General features: G+C 35.6%; 4 protein-coding genes across 5 annotated transcripts; 1 reads left to right on the forward strand and 3 right to left on the reverse strand.

Moving 5' to 3' along the window:
• Nucleotides 1-2,353: 2,353 nt before the first annotated feature.
• Nucleotides 2,354-5,982, reverse strand: LOC108227537 (thioredoxin-like protein AAED1, chloroplastic). Its single transcript, XM_017402735.2, has 9 exons — nucleotides 5,708-5,982; nucleotides 5,485-5,632; nucleotides 4,828-4,873; nucleotides 4,535-4,594; nucleotides 4,352-4,388; nucleotides 3,656-3,735; nucleotides 3,471-3,562; nucleotides 3,045-3,105; nucleotides 2,354-2,764 (listed from the first exon to the last, which is right to left on the reverse strand). The coding sequence occupies exons 1-9, from the start codon at nucleotides 5,883-5,885 to the stop codon at nucleotides 2,705-2,707; spliced, it is 762 nt and encodes a 253-aa protein (XP_017258224.1). The 5' UTR covers nucleotides 5,886-5,982; the 3' UTR covers nucleotides 2,354-2,704.
• Nucleotides 5,983-7,109: 1,127 nt separating this feature from the next.
• LOC108227538 (protein MODIFIER OF SNC1 11) lies at nucleotides 7,110-9,456 on the forward strand. Its single transcript, XM_017402736.2, has 6 exons — nucleotides 7,110-7,402; nucleotides 8,309-8,389; nucleotides 8,488-8,613; nucleotides 8,734-8,788; nucleotides 8,874-8,953; nucleotides 9,051-9,456. The coding sequence occupies exons 1-5, from the start codon at nucleotides 7,212-7,214 to the stop codon at nucleotides 8,910-8,912; spliced, it is 492 nt and encodes a 163-aa protein (XP_017258225.1). The 5' UTR covers nucleotides 7,110-7,211; the 3' UTR covers nucleotides 8,913-8,953; nucleotides 9,051-9,456.
• A 215-nt stretch (nucleotides 9,457-9,671) lies between these two features.
• LOC108227536 (probable protein phosphatase 2C 38) lies at nucleotides 9,672-12,830 on the reverse strand. Of its 2 annotated transcripts, none has more exons than XM_017402733.2 (5): nucleotides 12,522-12,830; nucleotides 11,844-12,379; nucleotides 11,211-11,578; nucleotides 10,449-10,685; nucleotides 9,672-10,219 (listed from the first exon to the last, which is right to left on the reverse strand). In XM_017402733.2, the coding sequence occupies exons 2-5, from the start codon at nucleotides 12,145-12,147 to the stop codon at nucleotides 9,989-9,991; spliced, it is 1,140 nt and encodes a 379-aa protein (XP_017258222.1). In that variant the 5' UTR covers nucleotides 12,148-12,379; nucleotides 12,522-12,830; the 3' UTR covers nucleotides 9,672-9,988. The 2 variants fall into 2 exon arrangements, with proteins under 2 accessions (XP_017258222.1, XP_017258221.1); XM_017402732.2 differs by having other exon boundaries at nucleotides 11,844-12,414.
• Nucleotides 12,831-16,559: 3,729 nt separating this feature from the next.
• Nucleotides 16,560-22,622, reverse strand: LOC108225607 (kinesin-like protein KIN-5D). Its single transcript, XM_017400525.2, has 22 exons — nucleotides 21,794-22,622; nucleotides 21,562-21,691; nucleotides 21,315-21,473; nucleotides 20,738-21,214; nucleotides 20,553-20,650; nucleotides 20,309-20,465; nucleotides 20,159-20,228; nucleotides 19,999-20,075; nucleotides 19,871-19,924; nucleotides 19,711-19,791; nucleotides 19,504-19,615; nucleotides 19,238-19,324; nucleotides 18,971-19,146; nucleotides 18,724-18,885; nucleotides 18,528-18,635; nucleotides 18,251-18,409; nucleotides 18,096-18,179; nucleotides 17,771-17,976; nucleotides 17,588-17,689; nucleotides 17,392-17,501; nucleotides 17,120-17,271; nucleotides 16,560-17,004 (listed from the first exon to the last, which is right to left on the reverse strand). Exons 1-22 carry the CDS (start codon nucleotides 21,952-21,954, stop codon nucleotides 16,765-16,767), a joined length of 3,162 nt encoding a protein of 1,053 aa, XP_017256014.1. The 5' UTR covers nucleotides 21,955-22,622; the 3' UTR covers nucleotides 16,560-16,764.
• Between the last annotated feature and the right edge of the window lie 3,408 nt (nucleotides 22,623-26,030).

Below are 26,030 nucleotides of genomic sequence, written 5' to 3' on the forward strand. Positions count from 1 at the left end.
TGAATCGACAAATTGTATTAATTTTTTCCAAGTATCTATTGAGTATCAACTATAATACCAGAATCGTTAGCAACAGAATTTGGGACTTGTATTGACCTGATTATTTGAGAGATACATACGGATAAAGGATGAGTAGTTGTGCATAGCAACAAGATAAACATTACACGATAATTAGTAGGCCAGCAGAAAGTGAAGAAATAGACAGACAACGAACGCTTCAAAGTATTAAAGCTCCTCAACCATGTATTATGAAGCGACCAACATAATATTAGAAAACATTAACTACGCTTTAAACTCGAGCAGAACTTGCTATATTTGAAATGCAAACCATATTCTTTTTTCTTTTTTTTTTTTAAAGAAAAATGCAAACCATATTCTTAGGGTCAATTAGGGATGGGCACGGGGCCACTTCGGGGGCGGGGAGTGCTATCCCCGACCCCGATCCCCGAATTCAATACCCCTACCCGACCCCGCCCCGAACCCCGAACGGGGATTATTTTCCTCCCCGATCCCCGCCCCGAACGGGGAACGGGGATCCCCGCGGGGTTTCGGGGAATTTTATTTTTTAATAAAAAAATAATAATTTTATAATATATAATATACTTTTTAGTTAAAAAACAAACTACTAACTCCTAATATAATAATAAAATTAATATTATCTTATATTTTCAACATCAAATCATATTAAAATTGATTTCTAATATAAATAAACAACAATTTAAATAATAAAATATATTATACTACAATATATTTATAATCAATCAATAAAAATAAAGATTATTTTTTACTTTTAATTATATTATAAAGTTCATCTATTTCTAGTAATATATTTAGAATAATATATATAAATATATTATTATTTATATATATATATATAATCGGGGTCGGGGATCGGGGCGGGGAGACACCAATCCCCGACCCCGCCCCGATCCCCGAATTTTTTATAAACCTTTCCCCGATCCCCGCCCCGCCCCCGAAAAATTCCCCGAATCCCCGACCCGAACGGGGCGGGGATCGGGTCGGGATCGAACGGAGCGGGGTAAATGTCCATCCCTAGGGTCAATACTCAATACAAAGTGCACGCTGCATAGCTCAAAACCCCGAGCAGTTAAAATTCTAAACATTTCCTTGAGATACAAACTAAATCTCAAACCCCTCTTGTATTAATTAAGAATGATTAATCAAATGCAGCAAACAACTTGCTTGTTCTGCTACTACATAAAGGAAGATGAAATGCTGCTAGTCCTCTTCATTGTAATTCCTTCATTCCTTCTACTGGTAGCTTTGGCAGCAAAAACCCTGTGATAAACCGCAGATAGCTCAACGCCTAATATTCAGCCTTCTGCTTTCTCTTGAACAAAACATTAAACTCATCGACCCTTCAAACTATCTAGATCCTTGCCAGGATCTTGCTCTGTAGAGGCAGCCTACATTGCTCACATACCTTGTACCTATCTAGATAGCTAGGCCTAAGAACTCAAATAACAGGAGGTAAATAATTTGCATTATCATACAATAAAGTATTTAACTCACACCCTACCACCAACAAATTTGACAATCCACCAGAGATAAAACAGGCAACTTCTACTTCCAAGGGAACTGGCTGCAGGCCATATCAGGTTTCCAGAGCCGTCACAATTATACAAGGAAGCTGATTATGCACAAACCTCACTAGTAAAAATGTGGAATGGCCTATCCACTCATTCCTAAAATATACAGTTAACTATATCGTCATTCACTAAAAAGTAAGCCTTAGCACAACCACCCCTGCTCCAGCATAAATACATTAAGGGCATGTTTTACTAATATTATTGCTCCTTAAAGATAATTTAATGCTTAATCATAATTACTATATATAATTGAAAATTCAATAGCTTTAAATCATTCAAATCCGAAAAGGCCAACATACAAGAAACATTCAAATCAGTATCAGATGAATTTGGGAAGAAACTTTAAATTAGTGTAAAATAGAATAATCAGATCCTAGGGAATTTTTTCAATCTGAATTGGATCTGTCAATGCAAGTAAATTAGGAATTGGTGGGCTGCAGTTCCAAATGATGTCCTCTGGGCACTGATGCAGCATCATTATAATTTAGAGATGAATATTACAATATTGAATTCTAAGGAAATGATTTAGTAGTTTACTGTCAACTGATTATTATTAATCTGTTGACAATTCCGGACATATATGAAAATGTTAACATGGCTCTAATCAAAGAAAAGTAGGTATGCATATCAGATAGCTTGGCAGCAACTAGCAAAGACCCTTTGGGAAAAATATATTAGTCAATGCTTTTAGTGCATTTGTTAACTATATGTTGATAATAGAACAAAATGTGAGTGGGAGTCTATTTCAGCATATTACACCATTTTCATAAGCAAATATTAATCATATGTGGTTCACATTCTACAATTACAATAGTTTTAATTGGGATATGGTGCTATTTAGTTCCGAGCATATAATTGTATATAAGAATTTGCTGAAAATGATAAAGAGCAATAGTCCTAGATTCTTTATTTATCATACAAGTTGACCATGTATTGGTTGTGAGTTGTGACAAGATAAAAACCTTAGCAGGCAGAAGTAGGCCTTTGTGCTTGCAAATCCCATGGTCTTCTTCGTCTTTTAACTGACAGTGAAATTTTACAATTTTTTAACCTGGAATAATACAACAGCAGACAGAACAACTTTTTATGTTGCCTTAAGAACAACATGCTTTAAGAATATCCTCTATATCTGGATCATCCCCTGCTTCTTTGTCCTGCGAGGATCAAGAAAGCATAGCAATGATGATATAAATCAGACAATTAATAGATATATCTTTAGAAAAGAATTAATATAAATAATGGAAACTGGGAAATAAGTTATGAAGAATAATGTATAGGTATTGCTCATAATTGAGGAAACTCGGAAGTCTAGGATGCTTCTAATATACAAGTATGTTATTAGGCCTTCAAGCTACATGCATGTAAAATCATAAGAAAAGAGATATTTAGCCAAATATAGATCTTTCGGAGAATATATGTGCATTTCAGAGAAACCTTGTGGAGGTACGAGATGTTACTTATCCCTGGACCGGCAACAATGATTCCGCCTTGCTGCCTGAGAATGCAAGCAAAAATAAATACCATGACAACTTACAAGTTACTAGGATAGCATGATATACAACAAAAAATTGACTTAATTATGCTGATGATGCATCAGGAAGCTCATTGTATGCAATTCAAAATGAGAGAAACCATTATATATATCTATAAAAAAAAATGGTGATCAAATGAATAATCACAGAATTAAAATCATTAGAATTGTGCAAGTTGCTTTAGTTATCTTTTCAACCAAGTGTATGAAATCAGTGTGATATAGAATTATTTATCTGTTTGAGCTGCAGCATTTTTATACAAGTTTATCATGCCCTGATTTAACTGCAATTTACTTGTAGCAGAGCATTGTTAAAATTGTCTACGTACCAACCACCTCTTTCTCTGGTGTCTTTTTCGAATGAAAGCCCCCAATCCTGTCGATAACCTTCCATATATAACTGAATAATCTTCAAACCTGCCTAGAACGTTAGAAAGAGAATCTCTCATACTTCTAGAATACTCTACATGTTTATGAATACCAAAAGTGCTAAATACATAAGATATCGACATACCCCAGGAGTAAATGTTGTTGTAACTCCAGAAACAAAATTCAAGGCCTTGTATGACGAGTATGCCGGGTCTGCATACGCTTCTGTAAAAGAAATTAAAATTGTGTCATTGTGCCACGTTAAGTTCAGGCTAACAATTCAACTTGGTTTTGTGAGTTGTTATAAAATAGAGATTGAGGAAGTAAACGGGAAATAAATTCCAAAATTCAGCTTTAAGCATATAAACAAGTAAAATAGTTCCAAGCATGGTGATTTATCATATGCATATATATATATATATATATATATATATATATATATATATATATATATATATATATATATGACAGTTAAAATGTAAAACCATGTCACCTAAACAATTCCAAGGATGAATGAAGATCCCAAAAGAATAGGAGCACAGGTAGATAAATTTGTAATGTTGGTTGTAGATATTATCTACTTTTAATATATTTTTTGCCTACCTAGATACGTAATTATTAGTTATGCTGATTTTGACCTCGTAGCAATAGAAAGTCTTGAGTGCATCGGAACTATGAGGAAGAAGGCTCCTAATGCTTTGTACAGACTAGGTAGCGGCATAGTGCATACTGTCCCTTTAGTTGATGGATCTCATAACATTTTTTTTCAAGTTTGAACTCAGTTTGTGATACATGCTTAAAATCTGAGATTATAGCTAAGGAGTACTAAAAGGTTCCATACCTCCCTTAAAACCTGTTTGCTGAGCGAATGTTTTTGCCTGCGTTGAAATAACGACATACTCAGAAAGTGAATTTCAACTATAATGATTAAAGAAATTCTCTAGTCATTCAGTGGCACGTGTTACTCTGTGGCCTGTGCTCGCGAAATTTTCAAGCTAACAATCAACCTGAGATGTGGGCACACCTGATCGACACTACCAGGTCCAATTATAACAAGTGCCACCCCTGATGCATCCATTACATCCTGCTAACAAAATGATAAGCTCAAAATTCTTTTAAGTGTCGCGTTGGCGAAACAAACAAGTGGAACCAAAATTAAACTTTAATGATTGACCTAATCTCACGCAGGTATTTGGTATAAAACTTGCTAAGCAAGCAATATTAAGAGGCAGACTAAAATGCTCTTGGATTCCACACATGATGATACTCTATGAGTGTAGAAAAGCATGAATGGGTAGTAAGCCAAACTACTTGTACCTTCTTAGCAGCAAGATAATCAGCTCTTTTTCGGCAAAGAACACACCTGACAGTTGAATACACAAAATTATTAAACTAAAACATACAACCCAGCTTAATGAAGCAGGAGTATAATAGAATAGATTATAATGGGAAAGAAAAATGGGCCTTGTTTGGAAGTTAAAGGTTTTGGGCAAAATTAGAGGTTTGACCACTAGAATCCGCTAATATTAGTGTTTGGTAGTTAGCGGACTGAAATATAGGTTTGGATAAAAAACTAATTTTGAAAAAGCTACTTTAAGGAGTTTTTTGGGTTAGATGTTTTGGTTTGTGTCGGAAAAAGCTAATCAATCAACTATTCACCGAACAGTTTTATGAGAAACTGCTAATTCAATCCGCTAGTCAAAACATCTATTTTAATCAGCTGGTCAAAACATCTAATTCAATTATTTACCGAATAGTTTCATGAGAAACTGCTAATTCAATCCGCTGGTCAAAACATCTATTTTAATCAGCTGGTCAAAAAATCAAATTCAATCTACTAAGGTTTTATTTAGGCACGGAGATTTTTGTGTATGTAGCAAGCTATCATTATCAATGAGATTGGAGCCCGTAGAAATCCATCGTCTATCAGTGTTCGTTCGTTCGTGCCCAGTAATTCGAAATAAAAGAAAATACCCAAAATGGCGAGCGAAAGCAACAACAGCCTTTCTATCTTTCCACAAATCAGAAATCAAAACAGAATTTCCATTCAAATCAAAAACTTCCACTCTTTGCAGCGAATTTGTAGTGTCTTGGCTCACTACACTAGAAGATTCAACTCCTCCTATAACAAAAAAAAAATGTAAGAAGATGCATCAAGTAAGCAAAGCAGCGTAGAGTGTGATATGTAGAAGCTCACCGACTGAGGAAGATAGGGCGGAGAGGGTGCGAAGAGAAGAGTTATTGTTTGTAGAGGAGGAGAAGCAAGGGAGTGTGCGTTGGATTGATATGTTTGGAGAATTGATGGTGCTTTTATTATTGTGTTTATGCTTATGTACAAACATAGTGTTGGGGGGAACTAGAGTTAACGACGCCATCAATATTGTAACTTGGAGCTGCTGCCTGGCGAATTTGGTTGAAGAGAGAACAAATATGGCATAGTCACTTGTGGCTCCTAATAATCACACGTTTCGTTCCCAATTACCGGGGAAGATCTCGATTTTATATAAAAATAATAATTTTTTATTTGAGTTTAGTTTTTTTTACATATATGGTATATTTATAAATTTTGATATTCGTTACTTCTCAAATTTTTTTGTCTTATTTAATGTTTTACATATTTAATATAAATACATATATAATGAAATTTGTATAGTAGAAAATATATTAATTTATTTCAATAATTATCTTTCAAATTTAACAAATTAGAGAAAAATAAAAATAAATGAAAATCAAAATCCAGTCAATTTAATACACAAGTTAAATAAGATAAAAAATTTGTAATAGAAGAAATATTTTAGTTATTAATTATCTATTATTATAATTAGTTAATTATATAGTGTACATCGTGTCGTGTATCCGATGGGTAATCTAGAATGACACGAAATTAAATCGTGTACTTTCGTGTCGTTTACTTACGCAAATATTCTTTATGTCATTTTCGTGTGGTTCAATCATGTTGTGTACGAAATTGTTGGAATGTAATTTAAGTATATTTGGGGTGGTTGTTGCAGACATCAATAACATTTTTTTCTGAAAAGCAGGTGAAAAACTGTTTGGTAAATCTAAAAGCAGCTTTTCTGAACAGCAATTTTTAGTTGAAAAGTTGCTTTTAGAAAAAGCAGGTCCTCCCATACTTTTGGAAAAAGCTGTTTTCAGCTTTTGCAGGAAGCTGTTACAAATTTCACTATCAAATCTCATCAAAAAAATTATTACTACCTCCATTCTTTTTTACTTGTGACTTTGATTTTTTGCACGTAATTTAAGGTGATTAAAAAACAGACTTCTACTTATTATTTTTAAAATTTTCTTTTTATGAATTAAAGTTTATAGTTTATATTTTTATTCATAAAAAGAAAATTTTAAAAAAATGAGCAGAATTATGTTTTTTAATCACCTTAAGTTACGTGCAAAAAATCAAAATGACAAGTAAAAAAGGACGAAGGTAGTATTATTTATCATAACTCAAAATAAGTAAATATTAAAAAAATTACCAAACAGTTATCTGATTTCTACAACAGCACTTTTTTACCAATATTTTTTCTGACTACACAGCAATTTTTAATAGCACTCCCAAAAAACTCATAATCTGAATTATTTGAAAAAAGCACCTTCGCCGCGGCGAAGACCGACTTTTAAAAACGAAAAAAAGTGTTTATAACAGGTCCAAAAGTTGGGCTGGCCGTGTCGCCGTGATACCCGAAATGGCGACTGCTGGTATTCCTCCTAGCACAGGGCAGAAAGGGGGTAAAAACCCTGTCAAAACCCTAATTAATCAATCTCACGTTGCTCCGGCTACTAGTGGTATCACTGAGAAAAAGATTCTCCGAGCAGATCGCTTCGGCATCCCCGTCCAGCTCTCTGAACAGGAGAAGCGCAATTCTCGCTCTCACAGGTTCCTTTACTCCTTTTCATCCTCGTGCTCAGTAGAAACATCAAAGTTAATATGCTTGTCATTATAATTTAATCACACGCGACAAACCTGGTTTTGGGGAATTTGTTGCTATTCACTAGTGTCTCTGGTGAATTTAACAACTGGACGAAACAATGTTTGATGTTACGTTATACGGATCAGTCCTGTTATTATTAGACATATTATTGGATTGGTTTATATATATTCTTGAACTTATATCATTATTGAGTTTTATTATTAGCCCGTTTGTTTGGGGCTTTAGCTTGTAGGGTTTTGTTACAGGTATATGTATATCTACCTGACTTACATGTTTCGTTTCTTATGCCTTGATACACTTTCCTCGGAATAACATTGATTGAATTATTCTTGGATATTGTATGATCTATGCTTTAGCATTGTTATAGTTACTGTCCTGCCTCACTAAGGTTGCGTTCACTTGGATTGAATGGAATGGAAAATTTCATTCCGTTCTCCCTACATCCCATTCCATCCAAATGAACGCAGCCTAGGGGGCAAATACTTATGTTTGATTAATAATGCTGTCTCTAGAAGTACCTTTTCTTATGCTGAATCTTTCATTTATGTGTTATTAAATTATACACCCTCTGTTACCAATTATTCGTCCATTTTGATTTGTTTTATCAGTTTAAGATTTCTGGAAACGGTGCTCAACACAGAGTAATATTTAGTCTTTGTATCTATGACTGGACCTTCACTCCATCAGTTATTAGTGCTTCTTTTGCTTGACTAGAGGAGCACATAGCTTGTTGCTTTTGTCAGTACTTGTGATTTTTCACTTTTAAGCTTGAACGAGTAGCCATTGTTCCATCCATGTCGACTGCATTTCTAATTTAAATGTCTGATTGTATCTGATTCGTTTATGTGCAGGTTTGGCACTGGTTTCGGCTCAAATGGGTCAGATGATGTTAATAAATCTGAGAAGGATAAGAGGAAGGCTAGAGCAGATAGGTATAATTATTAACTCTGTCTATCTGCTATGGAGCTAGTTACATGTTATTGAGCTTTTTAATATTTATCGCGTTCATAAACTTTTATCCTGATCCTAGATTTGGGCTCGAGCAAGCTGTGACTTCTGCTGAGGAGGAGAAAAAGAAGGCAAGGCTTGCCAGGTTTGCTCCAGTTGCTAAAGTGGATTCAGTGGAAGAAGAGAAAAGGAAAGCTAGGGCGCTCAGGTGAGTATCATTACAATATCCTGGAGTGTTAAATGAGTAGGATTTTGTTTGTGTAGAAATAGCAATGACATGATTTACTGTTTAAATCAAATCACTATTCTTTAAAACATATTCATGCAGGTTCTCAGAGTTGTCAAGCTCATTATCTGGTGTTAATAGTGAAGGAATCGGAGCGGTAGGTCATTTCTTATGTTATTGTTACTTTGTGCACTATTGTTGACATGTGTCATGATATATGTTTTGCTTTCTTTTTTAAACAGAAGGCAGTTGTTTCTATCAAAGAAGGTGGAGGCATGTGAATATACTCTCTTTGATTCTATGGTAAAACCTGACTTGAGAGGTGGGTGACTATTTCCATTTACTAGTTTTGCGTATTACAGAAACGTGGCTCTATCTCTTTACGAGGATGTACTAACATTTATCTTTTCGATTCGCAGGTTAGAGAGACTCAGTTTTTGTCAAGTGGCTTTTTTAATTTCAAATGCATACAAGCTAAGGTAGCATAGAAAGGCAGTAACTATATCATTAAAAACATTTAGGCCAAACCTTTGGCAGAACGAGAACTTATAATACACATGTCTCATTTTCGTTTAGACCAAGCTGATGATGGAATGATGGAATGATGGGATAATTGTTCTAGTAAATCTTTTGTCAACTTCCTGTATTAGCATTTAGTTTAATATTTGTCTTAATTTTGTGGAAGATTTGGAAGTAGTTGGAAAATTGGAATAGTGATAAAACTTGCAGATACATTGACAATGGAATTAGTATCGTGTAATGTGTGCAGTAACGTGTGTTATACTCCTATTTTGAAATAGAAATCGTTTTACTTTTTGACACGTATTTCTAAGTCTTTTGATCGTATTGTTAAAAATCATTATTTCTGAAAGTTTCTTTTTGAAAGAACTAAAAGATTTATATAATAATATATAATTTCTTTTAAATTTTTTTTTTAACTATACAAGCTACTTAAATTTAACTTCCCAATAATTATTGTACTAAGCTGGTTACTTATAACGGGCCACAGGAATTGTACAATACCTAGCAACAGCTTACAATTTATCAGAACCTGTCAATAATTTTTCCAGACAATACAAGAAAACTACTTTACAATCCCATAACGGCTCTAATTTATGGTTGTATTTGAATACTGCTACCAGAAAAAGAAGAAAGAATTTAGGGAATGTATGAACTAGAGAACATAATTTTAAAGGGCTAGATCAAATTACCAACCACTACATCTATGGATCATTATGACTCTTGTGCGGTTTTACCTACATTGGCATCATATTTAGGGTGCCTAAGCTTTTCTGATGTTTTTTCACTTGGTTTGTAATCGTACTAGAAACAAAGATACCAAACCAACCATTCTTAACTAAAATTTAGTAGAACCAGTTACTCCTCCACCTGCTTTAATGCTACATGTAGCACCACCAGGCGATGCCCTATTCATCAGATGAGGATCCAGAAAGACAACGATGACTGTGATGTCATCATGAAAATGTCTCCTCACTCCTCTATCAATCTTCTTCAGGTCCGAGTATCTCATTTCTCTTTTCTTTGCAGCTATTCGAAGTGCAGCTTTAATAAGTCTCCTCGCAATTCCCTGTAGATAAAATAGAACGCAGTTTCCATAAAAAAACCCCTAAAAAACTGTATACAATATTATCTTTTCTGGAAATGTAAGCTTTTAATCTGTGTGTAGTATTAGCGACATAAAAAGTTGGGTGATTATTAAACAACTAGGTGGCAACTATATTCAAGAAACTCTAATATATAGTATGATAAAGCAAATACTATTAAAAATAGATTGGTAGTAAACACTGAAAACTTACATATCGGGGGTAATTGTTGACCATATCAACTGCCTCTTGGTTACTAAGATGCTCCCACAAACCATCTGATGCAAAGATGAGAAACTGATCCTTAGAGTTCAGTTTGTGTATAAATAATGATGGTTCTGCATTTAGAATTGGTTTTTCAAAAGGCTCTGGCAGTCTAAACTTAGGTAATAGAGGCTCTCTATTAAATTCTGAATTCTTCAGATAGGCGTCACCGATGGATCTTGATATCTGAAAACAAAACATAAAGAACCACATAATTAAAAATGTTCCATAATCACTAAAAATGAGCCTTCTAGACAGTAATACTGTCTGACATTGCTTACGGTGCCAAAAACAGTAATACTGTTTGACATTGCTTGCGGTGCCAAAAGCTGGACCACTTCTATTACAACTGATATCAGCATCAAAGCACCAATGGCATTCAAGTAGGTTAAAATCTATGGAATACTCTAGACTGAGAAGGAGATTACAATGTTGTTTATAATGTCTTCAGTAAAAAGTTACTAGGTTTTTAGTGGTAGTCTAAACATCTGGGTAGTGCAGTCATAAACCCTTTTTTTCACCAAGCAACTACCCGGTAATTGCGAGAAGAGATAAAAAATAGTAGTTTTCAAAAGGTAAGTTATCCCAGATATAAGGTGTGGAACCATATTAAGAAGCTCTGCCAATTCTCACACCCGTTGGTTCAAGTATACAGAGAGCCCTAAATCTATAAAAATACCACATTTTCTAAAAGAGAACATTGTAAATTACCTGTATGATACCCTTCACACGCCAAACTTTATGTTTTAGAACCACAATTTGTGAATCATTTGGATGTAATGACCTCAGCTCATCTCTAACAGATTCATCGCTCGCATTGTGCTCTGTTGATAACTGTACTGCCATCATGCCTCTGACGAGCTTACAAGCCCTCCCTAATACCATTCTAGAGTCACCAGCATTGGCTACATACAAGAGGCCATCACAAATGACCCCAACCAAACAGCATGTCCCGACCGAAGCAATCTGCGGCTTAGTGCCCCATTGCTCCCTAACAAGAGATAGGAATTCTTCTTCCGTGGCTAAGAAGGCCTTTTTTATAACATTGGCAGATACCTCTTGATGTTCAGAAGCGAATTCTGAATCACAAAGATCATTATCAGACAAAATTCAAGTAAATCAGAACTAATAACCTGGAATTCTCTCGTTTATTTAATAGAGCTAGCTTCAAACGTACCAGAAGTACTATTATCAAACTTGCAACATAGTTGTTCAACTTCTTATATTTGAGTACCAATTCTTTAACAAAAACAAACAAAATTCAAGACCAAGAACGAACGGAAAACTTTTGAGATACATTATAACAAAATCGAAATGAGTAATTCACAATAAACAAGAACGTACTCTTGAGATTTGGGAAGAGTTTGTCATTTACAAACCGAGCTGCCTCTGGTCCTCCATGCCCATCATATACCCCAACGAATGTCCCCAAAGGGCCAGACTGTTGTGAACTCAATGGACCAGATACAAGTTGACTATGATCCTCCACCAGATTATTAGCTTGAATTACTGCCATTGAAAATTCTCCGCTTACATGGGATCCTAAATCTTTATACCACATCAATCCATTACTCCGTCCATTATCATCCCCACCACCTCTACGACTTCCATCGCCCTCCACAGACGGTTTCCAACAAGGTTTAATCATGATTTCCTCTTCAATCAATATCCAACCAGTTGAATATATACCAAAAACGCAACCAACCTTCCAGATTATATATTCATTAAATCACACAGAAACAAACCCCACACCAACATATAATATATATTATCCAAATGATCCAGCAAACAATAAATTCATTAAATCAAGCCTGAGCTCCAACTTTTGTTTATGCTCCAAACCCACAACTCCAATTCCTGATACAATATACCCACCAGCACTACAAAACTCTGACACCATTAATAAGCAACAAAACTACAAAATTCAAGCCAGAAAACAAAATGGGTATGGGCTAATTCTAACCAAACAATTGTCTCTCAACACAATAAAGCTATGGTTTTTAATCTGAAATGAGAAAGTACCTTGAACCTTGGCTTGTTTATTACTTGTGGGCCTTTCCTTAGCTGTCCAAACACCCCATTTAGATTTGATTGTGACAGAGTTTGTTCATAGATCACAGAAATAAAGGGTGTGATCAGAAAATGGATAACAAAAAAAAGGGTTTTCCAGAAATCTTTAATTAAACATTTGTGTCAGATGAGATCTTAGATGAAAAATCATGGGGTGGTGATCAAAATGAATAGAATACAAAAAAGTTTGGATTTTTATTCAATTGATTAACAAACTGGTGCTGCTGATGCACACCTTGATGTCTTGTATTTATATCTTCTGTGATCCAGACCTGTTTTTTTTTTTTTAAATGTTTTTTTCTCTCACTTTCTTGTTGGTTAGTTTGCTTTTACATGTGGTTTTTTTTAGGGGTTTACATATGGCTCACATTTCTGAATTTAGATTTTTGTGAAGGGTAGTCCATTTCTTTAGGCATAATTTGTTAGCTAATATTTTAGGTATTAGTGGTATTTCCCTGCTTTATTTCCTAACATTATGCTTGAAAAATTTAACTTATACTGTGTTTAGAAAAGCAAAGTGAAGAGATTAACAAGGATGATCTAGGTCAATACAAAGTTGCATGACAATTTCAATCAAAAATAATAATTATATTTAAAAATGATATCATAAAAAATTAGAGAGAATCAAATTAATATTCACAGTCTTTTTCACATGAATTGGCATGTACACGTGAATAAGTACTATACACTTGATAGTTAACTAGAAAATATAGCATATACGTGAATAACCAAATCGAGAAAAAAAATGATGTTATTGATAAATAAAAAAGATGAAACTCAAGGTCAATTTGAAAAAAATTAACATAGCTGAGAATCAAAAATGATGAAACTCAATGCCATGTTGTGGAAAAAATAATTATAACGTTATATTTTCTAATGTCCAATTTAGATACGGAGATGACTAATTTTTATAGTTTAGACCACTACTTATTTTAAAAAAAGATAAATTTAATATTAGTAAATCATATGACATCTTAAAAAAAGATCGAGTTGAACTAATATGAAAAAATTAAATCACCGCCTTTTATGAAAAAACGTTCGAGAGATATTTACATATATACCCGATTGCCATCCAACAAATAATATGCAATAATCACATCAATCGGGTACAATAGTCGTACAGATAAATGGCAACCCATAAGAAAAAGGTACATAATAATTTGTGTGTACTTGTTCCATTTGATGGTCTATATTCACTGGATGCTCTCACTAGTTGCTTCCTAGTGGGATATTATTAATTATTGTTGCTTATTATTCTCAAGCTAGCTATTCTTTGGTCCATCACAATAATGCCTTCAAATTGATGCATCACACTCCTATCTTCACTTGGAAATTGACATCTCACTCCCCCATTGTTTTCATGCCAAGTGAAGCTGATATCAACAGTATAGACTTGACCATAAAAGCTTGAGAAGACCCTTCAATCTTATGGAGTGTGCACAGTGCATACCATTATACCACAGGATTTGATTGGCATTACTGTATTTATGTCTGTAATCTGATATGTGTCTGCACTCTGCATCCGAGATAATTTATTTAGCTCGGATGCAAATTAGTCATCTGATAAGGTGTCTGCATATTAAATAATTCTATTTAGCTCGAATGTGATTAATTTTTCTGACACGGTGTCTGCATATCAGATGAAGCCTGTCAGGCATGAATAAATCATCAAGGTTTTACGCAGACTAATGCGGATTATAGATTAGTACTATCATTCTGCTCCATTTTACAGGCAGCCGCGGAAGTAGAGGCTGTTGTTCCCCCACATCATAGGAACTACAGGGACATGCAATTATTTCTGGCACTGATTTTAAACCCTTGGCAGGAACAATTTGTTGTGATGTTCTCGATACAATATAAGTAGACATGCAGAACACATTATGGGCTGAATGCTTGAATGTAGTACTCCAAGGACAGACCAATAAGCACATAGTTATGTAGTCTCATCTAGTTTGTCTGCAGGATAGTTCATTCTTGTTCCTGCCACAAATTTACATCATCTTCTTGAATATTCTATCAGGGGATCACCACAAAAGGAACTAGATACAATGCAGAGCCACCATGCTTTCTTAACTACTGGTAGGCCATGCTGTTTGAACTCTAGCTACAAAGCAATAAGGCAGAGATGATAGAGATGATAGTTTATTTATTTTTAGTTAACTCATTCTCTTCTACATGCATTATAATATGGCAAAGCTGATTAACTATTTAACTTGCTATGTAGTTCAAATATTCCTAGATCTGATAACGCGGTAAACAGTATCAATTAATGTGCACTCTTTGCATAAGCTTGGATTTGGGTTTACGCCATCTAGTTCTGAGTGCAGTAGGCGATGAACCAGCTGTGGATTCAGATTGAGTATAAATCAGATGCATGAATCTGTCATACTACAATAAAAATATGTTCACTGCATGTCAGCTGATATAACGGTGGTAGTCGGTTAGAGGATTAGTTTTATGTTCTGGTTTTTTTATATCTTCAAATGTTGAATTATATATTGAACTCACCACAATGGAGGATAGAATACAAGATGAAATTCGACTACTTGTACTGCATTTTAGAAAGAAAGATGGCACTTTCAGTACCTCCAGGGTATTGCATTAATCTTTGATGATACTGGAATATGGACAGAGGCTGACGCCATCGTATTACTCCAGTCAGTCATTTAATGAATTTATCATAAACAACTGCAGAAACTTATAAGAGCTAACTATTCAATTTGCAACTAGTTCAAAGGCTTACATAAAGTACTTGTATCGGTACTAAGATGCTTGGCAGACCAGAACTTCTGCTCTGAAAACTTAATGAACTCTACATACTGGCTTCACATAGCTGCAATCATCTCTCCTTTTACCATTCATTTCTTTGGCAGTGTCAAAATCATGGGATTTCTCAGAGATGGCTTTATCCGATTCTGTATGCTCATTCGAGGGAAGAATTATAGGACTTTCAGTAGCTCCATTAGTAATCACATTATGCATCAAGCTTTCTGACAAGGGAAAGTCTTTATCTGTCATCAGCTCCACACTTTCTGGTTTTGTAGAGTTTGTGGTCTGGGAATTCGTATTCGAGGAGTCATCATCTTTAATGCATTTAGCATATAAATTGGAAGCAGTGGATGATGATACCGAACCGGACTCACAACTCCTGTTTCCAGAACTTGAAATAAAATCTGAAAGCACTGATCCATAGGAAACAGAAGATGATCTATTACTGGACTCCAGCTTCTCTATTAGTGATTTCAGCTTTTCTTCAGCTCTGTCTCTTAATTTAATTTCTCTTCTCAACTGGCTCTCTAATTCAATCAGCTGAAAAGTCATTTTATGAGATGGTTCAAGATATGAAATTAAATTAAAAATATCAGCAAATGATGCATTTCAGTCAAAAGATCTCACACGTACTAAATATCATATCTGAGTATCCGACAAGGGTACTCAATCAGAGTAGCATTAACCACAACTAGATGATACACACCAGGGCACACACATGCTTAAAACAATACACAATTAAAACCCAAATGCAGACAGGAAGGTTAGATACCGGACCTTTTGGCGCAAATGCTCGGCATCCTGGTTGGCAGCTCTTGAAGCCCTTCTTTCTGCAAGCAATCTCCCCCTTAAACACTCCACAGTTTTCAATCCAACCTTTCCTTCCATTCTCAAATGTATAAAAACCGAAAAATAACAAGAAAAGAAAAAGAAACCTCAAGTAATATAGATGTTTTCAGTAAATGAAGAAATGGATCTGAAGCAGTATCACAAGTAAACAAAAGGTGAGATAATAGAGAAAAGACCCGTGTCCACCGTCTGTCTGTTTCTGCTGTATTTACATTGAAGTACGCAATAACTTTACATGCATCTATATTAATACATCTCTGCCAAGCTCTCACATGATTTTTGTTGCAATGCTGCAGCCTGACAGTCCATGCTTAGATTTTATTGCGGCTGTGGAAATTTATTAATATGATCTATTGATATCGATAGCTGTATTTATAAAATTATTCAAATGCTGAAAAGTGAAACACCTTGCATAATCTTTCAATATTTCATTTAAATATATACTCAGCAAGTATATATATGAAGTAAAGTTACAGTTACAATGTTTTAATATTTTCTCGAGTGTGTAGACTGTGTCTAGAGAACACTATTCTGGACTCTTTAGAGAACACTACTTGTGCTTAGCTATTGTGGAGTTCTATATAGTAGCAGTTAGAGGATATCTGGAGTCAATGGATTTGATTGCAGTAGTAACAGCTGCCTCCGTGGTTCCTGTTGATTTGTCAATGTTCCGATCTGGTTGTTTAACTGAGTAATCACTTCCTCTGAAGATATTTAGAAGCTCCTCAAATGCAGGAGTCCTCAGGTCTTCTATAGATGCAATGCTAGGAAGAGTGAGTGGTCTATTGGTTTTTGTCGAACAAGATTGATCTTCAGCCTGGTAATTAGTCACAGTTTTTATAATTTTGATTAAGTTGGCAGGAAAGATGGAAGAATGGAGAGGAAGGAATCATAGAAAGTTCAGTACATAAAGCATTTTCTGATGTGCGTACCATGTATTCTTCTATCAGGCATTTCTCTGAAATTTCAGAAATCTCAACAATCTTTTGAGAATGGGCACATTCCATGTCTCTCAGATCGTCTTGACAAGGAACTGTATGTGATTTGATTTCCTGACATGCTTTATGATCGAGGCCCAGCAAATCTGAAAAAATTAAAGAATATTGGTTTTTAGTACAATACTTGAATAGCCTGCTGCTTATTCATTTTGGCAATATTAATACAATCTGTTTGAAGATTCATTATAAGTCTGAGGTAAACTTACACTCAATGTACGAAAGGGAATTGTTGTTGGCTGTATTGGCTTCCTCAAGTGTTGAAAGTGCAACCGTGGAGAGATGAGCATGCAATTTCTGATTGGATTCCGTGCTAACTCTAAGCAATCATATCGCAGAAGTTTATTACTAAAGAATATACTAGCTATGTTCACTAGTAGTACACATTCCGTGATATCTGCTTACTTGATGATGGAATCAATGGAGTTGACATTGCTTCTTTGCTGGCTGAGAAGGGATTCATATGCCTGATTCCATCGTTCTGAAACCATTTTTGCCTTCTTCATGCTGCAGATATATCAGTAACAGTAATGCATATCAAATATATAATTGGTCATTATAGTTACTGTATGTTTAACTTGCTTGTACCATAACAGAAGGCCACTATCCATCTTATCCTTCTCAATATCCACTGCAGTAGTATCTTCGAGGTATTGGCTCTCAAATTTCTTTGCATATTCTGTACATTCTTCTTGTGCAGAATATGTGCAATCTTGGATGTTTGAAATTTCCTCTTGAAGTTTATTTGTTCTTATAGTGGAACATTCCTGAAGGTCATCTGCTGCTGTTTGAACCTGAACAGAAGATGATACTTACTTCATGGCATTAAAGTAAAGACATAAATCAACTTCTATGGATCATAGTCCAGAAATGAGCAACGACACCATATGCAAAAACAACGAGTTGCTAATACCAGTTTCTTTTTCCTAGCATTTGAACTTGCTAAAAGCTCTGCCACCATGTTTAACAGTTGCCTTTCTTCACAATCAGCATACTCCTAGATGAAGAAAAAAAATTAGGACGAGCGGTCTAAAGCATGAAAAAAGGGGTTTCCAACTCAAAACATACCTCATAGTTCTTTTTAAGAGCACATAACTTCTGGTCTTCAATCTTTTGTTCTTCTTCAATAATTAGCGCCACTTTAGAGATATACGTGCTTAGCATTTTGCAGAAGTTCAATATAGTTCTTGAAACTGTTTGAGTTGTCTGATAAGTCTTGGAATGACGCTAAGAAGGGAGGAGAAATATAAAAGAGAAGTTATTTAGGCATCGAATACTGCTCCAGGTTGAAGAAAATATTTATGTCTCAAAGTTAGTTGATGAGAACTGAACTCTAGTCACAAACCTCATGTTGTTGTTCTGAAAATGATGCTATACTTTGCTCTTGACTATCGAGGCTACTCTGTAAATTGTTGAGTACAGCATTGGCCTCTGATGAGACCTCTGTAATTAGCTGTAAAAAAAAGGGATATGTAGGGGAAAGTCAGCCATAATGAGGAACAAGTATAATAACGTTCATTTAGACGAGAGGTGTTGCTCACATCTTCAAAAGTTGAACACTGCCTTGAAGATTCTGAGCTTATATTTTTTAAGGTTGAGTGAGAAGATCCATCAAGTTCACCAGCTAAATTCAATAGCAGCTTAAAACCAGATCCATATATATCTTTTAGCTTTGTAAGTTGTAGGCGAAGCTCTTCTGTTGCCTATCCATATGTCAGGACAATTACTAATTACTTGTCTGTGGAAGCTATGAAAGCACAACTCTGATTCCATGGAATTTTACCATACCTTATCCTTCTCTGAGACGAAAAAATTTGTATTCCTTTCAATATCTTTGAAATGATCCTGTTGTTGTTTTACGGATACTTCAACAGCACTGTGTAAAATCTTAAGCTGCTTAGCTAACTGAGTATGGAAGTTTTGGATTAAAGCTTTATTTCCATTTTCCATCTCGTTCTTCTTTTCTGTCAAAAGTACATGCAAAGATACATCAGGGCTTCAAACGATGCCTTCATATGTATAACTTGAAAAATCAATAGAAAGCTAAAGATAAACCAAGTTCTGCAAACAATCTGGATATCTCGGATGTTGCAGTCTCTAGATCAGCTCGAAGCTCTAATGCTCGTTCAGTAAGAGCTTTTTCTGAGGAAGAATAACAATCATCACCGTCACTTAACCAGTTGGATTAAAAAGATGGAGAAACAAGAAGATGCACTTGCAGAAGACTAAAATTAAGCATAAGAAAAGAAATTCTTATGCTGAGCTGAGATTCTTAGACCAACTCGAAGTAGTTTAAATGGAATGAAAGGCAATTTACGCACCAGAACCAAGGACATTATATATTAAGTAATCCTTCTCTCTAACTTTATCATTGGCTTGTCTGCAACTTTCTTCGAGACCATTGAAAGCTTGTTCACTTTCCTCAAGTTGTCTCTGCAGTTAAAAAACATGATAACTGCAGTTTTTGATATGCTACTATTTTTCGGGTAATGATAGAAGTATAAATTGTGGTTTTGATGATTGGATACCTGAACTTTCTCAAGGTTATCTTTTAAGCTATCTGTTACTTGTTGCTGATAAATGTAGAGCTCCTGAAGCTCCATCAGTTGCTAAAAGGTAATTTGCTTATCAGAACTCTTAACAGAGACTAAAAGAGATTTTTCGTAGCTACTAGAAGATGACCTGCACCTTGTCTTTAAACTCTAAACTAAGCTCCATGCCCCTTAATTTCTCAGCCATCGCCTGCGAAAAATTAAGTTTAAAAATCATAATGAAACAAAAAGTAGTATAATCTACTTATGAGGCTTCTTATGAACCTTCTTTGCAGCTTCTTCACTGTGATAACAATCATGCGGAATGTAGATGCCATTTTTCTCCCTTGTAACATGTAATTCTGTTGAGAAAGAAGCGAAAACAAAGGGGCACTTACTGCAGAATGTAAGATGAGTTGTAACATGTCTTTAAAGTTGAAGGTACCTTGTTTAAGACGGTCTATCTTTGTATACAGATCTTTGATCATTGCTGATTTCACCACCTTCTGATTAACCTACAAGTACTTGCAATTTATATACTGGGAAAATCATATGCAATAAATACCTGATGTGACAAACGATGACCAAAACTAACCTCTGGCCTGTTTTTGATGTTTTTAGCACGGTGCGCGTAATCAAGACTACAGAGTGTCTCATCCAAGCAGTGCATAGATGGTGATACTGTGGCAATTATGCATGTCTTAGTTTTTCCTCCTAAAGAATCTCTCAGCAACCTAGTTAATTTGCTATCCCTGAAATTTCATAATGTATAAGTTTGAGCCGAATCACTGAAAGCATTACAAGTAAGTAGTAGCATAAATGCATCTCAGAGCTGGAACCTGTATGGAACATGTCCCGAGTTCTCAACTAATGCATTGATGACTCGACCAAGCGTAAGGAGACTCTTGTTGATTTCACCAGCTTCCCTTGCTCGTCCCTGTACAACAATAATTAAGAAAGCATACATTAGTCTTCTTCCGGAAGTGTACATAAAAACTTAATTAGAAAGGAATTACAAGGCAACCTCTTTTGCCCCAGAGCGTAAAATATTCTCAGAACCAGCAAGATCAACAAGACTCAGTTTTCCACATTTGATAAGCTCAACCCCTTCTGAGCTACATTCCTTTATGTGAATTGTGACAGTAAACAAAGCGTGAGAGCGGTTACTTTGTTTGTTAACAAGTGTCTCTGCAGTGCACATTTTTGCAGTCCCTTTCTCCAATATATTGAATATTTCATCTGCAGTGTACACGACCTCCTCCTCGATGCCTTTCACAAACACAGCCCCATTGCCATATTCCATAAGAGCAACTGGCTTCTTGTTTTTGTCATTAGAGAATTTCAGCCCCTTGGCTGGTGCAAGAAGGTCTGTTACTTCCTCATTGTAGAGCTCTATAAACGACACTTTTATGCTGTAGTCAGCCTTTTGAGCTTCAAGAATGTCGAAAACATGCTGAACAGCTCTTGGAATAACCCCTGCATCCATATGTATTCCGCCCTTCTACAAACAAAGAAGCAAATTCAGACCAACTAACAGACATAAGAATCTCTGTTAAGTACTCGAGACATCTCCCAACCGGAGCTCTTGAGAACAATCATACCCCATCTTTTCTTCCTTGCCCTTGCATTGTGTAGGTCTTTCCGGTTCCAGTCTGGCCATAAGCAAAGATAGTGCAATTATAGCCCTCGAGAGCTTCATTAACCATAGGAGCCACAATCTGATCATATAAGTCTTTTTGTCTGCAATTCGAATCAAATACCTAGACCAACCAACCAAACAAACAAATTCAAGATAACTCATCAAACTTATTCAAGAAAGGATACTTATGATATGCTGGAGTGCTAGACCTTGTCAAACACAAATGTCTTATCAATCTGCTTAGCTCCCATGTTCTGAAACACTGTGACCTCTCTTTTAAGTTCATCACAAGAAACAGCCACAGGCGTCTTCGCCTTCACCTCCTCGTCGCTCAAGGGCCTAATCATTCATGCACGCATGATGCATTCACCATCATCAGCATAACATAAAGTGAACTTTGAGAAAATCATTTGATTAGGATTCTAACAAGTAACAACTCACCTGCAACGCAGAACAACCTGCACATTTACTCCGTCTCTTTGTTGATGCTTAAAACTTGAGTTTCCCTTGCTTGATCGTAAATCTCTTGCTGGTTTATCACTAGACCGTGAGGTCTGCGACGAAGAGGAACTCATATTGACCCTCTTCCTTGAAGCTGACATTGCAGATTTGCAGTATCTTGATTTTCAATCTGGTAATTTTTTTTTTTTTATAAAAAGAATCAGGAATTTTAACAGAATTATTGTATTTACAGGCGGGTATAAAAGATTGGATGGCTAGTAAACAGGGGAGGATCAACATGAAGATAATGAAGACAGTGAAAAGAAGCTAAAAAAAATCATCACAGTTAAAACTAAAGCCGGCTTGTTGTTGCATTGTAGTGCAGGAAGAACATAACAGCATAATAAGAAAGAAAGGATTCAAGAACAGGCGAAAATTTACATAAATAATTATGGCGTTACGAGTCCAAAAATTTAAAGCCTATCTTTTACGTTTTTTCAGAGGTATAATTGCTAGGCATACATTCAACCTTTGAACATTTAAACCATTAACCAACTGGTAATGCCGGTGTGGCTTCGGAATCAGGATTTCAAAATTTCGAGTTTAACTATTATTTTAGTGTAATCTATAAGAAAAGTGGATAAATAATAGAAATCTAAGTCGGCAGAGTGAAATGAAATATAATAAAAATCTAAGTCGCATGTCTGATAAAAACGGCAAGGTTACGGCATAATTTAGATTTAAAAGAAATAGTATAAGATACAAAGAAAGCGCATGGCAATAAAACACAGGAGTGGAGTTGTAAGAAGAAACAAACATGCAGTTTCTGTATTGTTTGTTCTGATTCTCATCTCAAGTCTATTGTTGTGGTTGTGAATTATAGCAGCAGTAAAACTTCATCTTTTATCTTAGTAAGTTAACAATTTTTTGATTATTTAAAACTAATTATGTGCAAGAAAGGAAAATAAAAAATAAAAAGCATTTTTAAGTGTAAGAATTTCCTGTTCTTGAATCCGGATCCATCCCATCAGAAGGAGATGGAGAAACTGTAAATGGGACCCGGAGTTGGTTTTAGTGGGAAAATTGTGGTTCCACGTCCTGGAGCACAATGATAAAGATGCATAACTATCCACTACTCCAGTTGTTTCAACTACTCCAGCTCAGCATAATCCAGCTCAGCATAACAGCCTGGAAGCATCTGGATATCCACCACCTTCTCATTCTGTTACTGTAAATAGAAATGCTAGCTGTAATTATTGTTAGTTAGTTAGACTACTCAGTTTTATATATAGTCAGTTACAGATTGGTAGCTTAGTAAGTAAGTTTTACATTTCTACAGTTTGTAATCAAACACTCTAGTATAATGAAGCTTTTAGTTTGTTCTTCAATGGCGTTCATCTACTCTGATAACATGGTATCAGAGCCTCTCGATCTCACTGTATAGCTCGTCACGTAAGATCATTCTTCTTTTCTAGTCCTTCATCTAGATCTTGCTTTACATCTTGTTTCTCATCGCTCGATCGCAATTCTCTCTCGATTCTCTCGATCTATTTGCCCTAATTCTCTCGATTTCAATACTTCTCTATTGATTCACTATGGAATTAACTCAAGATCCTAATAGCGTCTATTATCTTCATCCATCTGATAATACTGGCATGAAACTTGTCACAACTCCTTTTAATGGAAGCTGTTATGCAAACTGGAAGCGATCTATGGTTATAGGTCTCACTGCTAAGAACAAAATGTGTTTCATCGATGGATCTCTTCTCAAACCTGATATTCTTGATAACTCTTACAAGTCCTGGTGTCGCTGTAATAGCATGATCATCGGCTGGTTGATCATTGCTTTGGAACCTCCAATTGCTGCTAGCTAGTATCTTGTATGTTGACACTGCAAGAGATATTTGGATCGATTTAGAGGAACGATTTGGACAAGTCTCTTCTGCACAGATCTATGCTTTGGAACAAGAAATTTCACAGGTTTCTCAAGAGAATATTTCTCTATCTGATTACTACACTCAACTGAAGAAGGTTTGGGATGAAATTGACAATTTGAAGCCACTGCCTACTTGTGAATGTGCTAATTGCACTTGCAATCTCACACAGAAAGTGCTCAAATTACAACAGGATCAGCGCCTGATGGTGTTCCTTATGAAAATGTGTGGAGATTTTGCTAATGTTCGATCTCATATCTTGATGATGGAGATTTTGCCTACTCTGCCTCAGGCTTACAGGATGCTGTTACAGGAACAAAGGCACAAAGAAATCTCGAGGATCATTACCCCTACTGACTCTGCTGCATTTGCTTTTGACAGAAATCAGGGTTATAATCGACAGCAGACTGGATTCCAGGCCAAATCTCAGTTTCAAAACTCTGCTATGACTGGAAAACCTAGGAAGTACTATTTCTGTGATCACTGCAAGATCCCAGGGCATAGCAAGGAAAGATGCTTCAAGCTCCATGGTTATCCACCTGGTTTTAAGCCATCTCAGCCAAGAAAATTTGCAGCTGCTTGTACTGTTACTGATGATCCTGACACTCAGGAAGACTGCAATCCTGTGAAACAATTGTGTGGTGACAAAGACTCACAGTCTGCATCTGCTGCAGCTGGTCCTTCTGGCTCTCAGAACATCTCTGTGGATCAGTACAATCATCTCATGACAATGCTGGCACATAATAGCACTGGTGATCAGGAGCCTTATTCTGGAAATGCTCCTTACTCTGGAAATACTCTCTTAGCAGGTAACTATTGCCTGTTTTCTGCTCTTCACACCAATAATTGGATTATCGATAGTGGTGCATCTGATCACATGTGCTCATCCCTTTCTTATTTTCATACCTATAAGGAACTGCATACAGATAATCAGGTTACTATTCCTGATGGTACCAAACTTAAGGTCACTCACATAGGAAATATAAAACTCAACAATTATATTGAGTTGATTGATGTGCTATATGCTCCAACTTTTAAGTTCAATCTGATTTCTGTGAACAAATTGTGTCAAACTCAATCTTACTCTGTTCATTTTACTTCTGAGCTTTGTACTCTTCAGGCGCCTTCAAGGACCCAAACAATAATTCTTGGTAGGATGTCTCAAGGCCTCTATTTTGCTGATGGAACTCTGTTTCACACTTCCACAGATAAATCTCCACTCTTCACTACTCCATGTCTGTTATCTGATAACAAGACTACTTTTGTTTGTGTTGCTAGTAATGTTGTTAGTTCAATGCTTGATGAAGCAAAACTATTTCATCTAAGACTTGGTCATATTTCCTATCAGAAGTTGCATTGTATTGATACTAGATTCTCTGCTACATGCTTTGACAAATGTATATGTGCAATTTGTCCTGCTGCCAGACAGCATAGGCTTTCTTTCTCTTCTAGTAATACAAAAACTCAGAAAAATTTTGAGCTTCTTCACATAGATGTGTGGGGTCCATTTCGAACCCCCACCCATCATGGTTGTAGATATTTTTTGACTATTGTGGATGATCATAGTAGATCAACTTGGATACATCTTATGAAGTCTAAACTTGACACTGTTGATATCTTGAAAACCTTTCTTAGATTTATTAAGAATCAGTTTGATGCTACAGTAAAGATCATTAGGACAGATAATGCTATGGAATTATGCCATGGTAGAATCTTGCATATATATCAGTCTTTTGGCATTTTGCACCAGACTAGTTGTTCTGACACACCCCAACAAAATGGGGTGGTTGAGAGAAAACATAAGCACCTTATGGAGACTGCTAGAGCTTTATTCTTTCAGTCAAAGCTTCCTGTTAATGATAGAATATATTTTTATATATATTCTATATGATTTTATTCTCATATTTAATTATATTTTGCACTGATTTGGATATTTATTTAATAGATTTTATTGTTTTATTGTAGGAAATAAAGAATTCCAAGTGGAGAAGGATTTGGAGATAAATTAGCTATTTTGGAGCTAATTTCTACTAAAATTCAGATTAATTGGGTTCTACCCGATTTTTGCACTGTTTGGCCCATAACTTGAGTTCTGGGTGTCAGAATTGGACGATCTTACAGCCCACGCGAAGCCCTTGAAATTTCTTTTAATTCAGAAGTGGTCCAAGAAGCAAAGTCCAAGTGGAAAAGCCCGAAAACTGGACAGAAAAGACAGCTGCGAATTTTGTGACACAATCCTACTTGGTTTTGGAGTTTATTTTGATATATTAGTTTTAAATATTAAAAGATATATAATATTAGAG

Source organism: Daucus carota, chromosome 6, assembly GCF_001625215.2.
Source record: "Daucus carota subsp. sativus chromosome 6, DH1 v3.0, whole genome shotgun sequence".
Lineage (NCBI taxonomy): Eukaryota > Viridiplantae > Streptophyta > Magnoliopsida > Apiales > Apiaceae > Daucus > Daucus carota.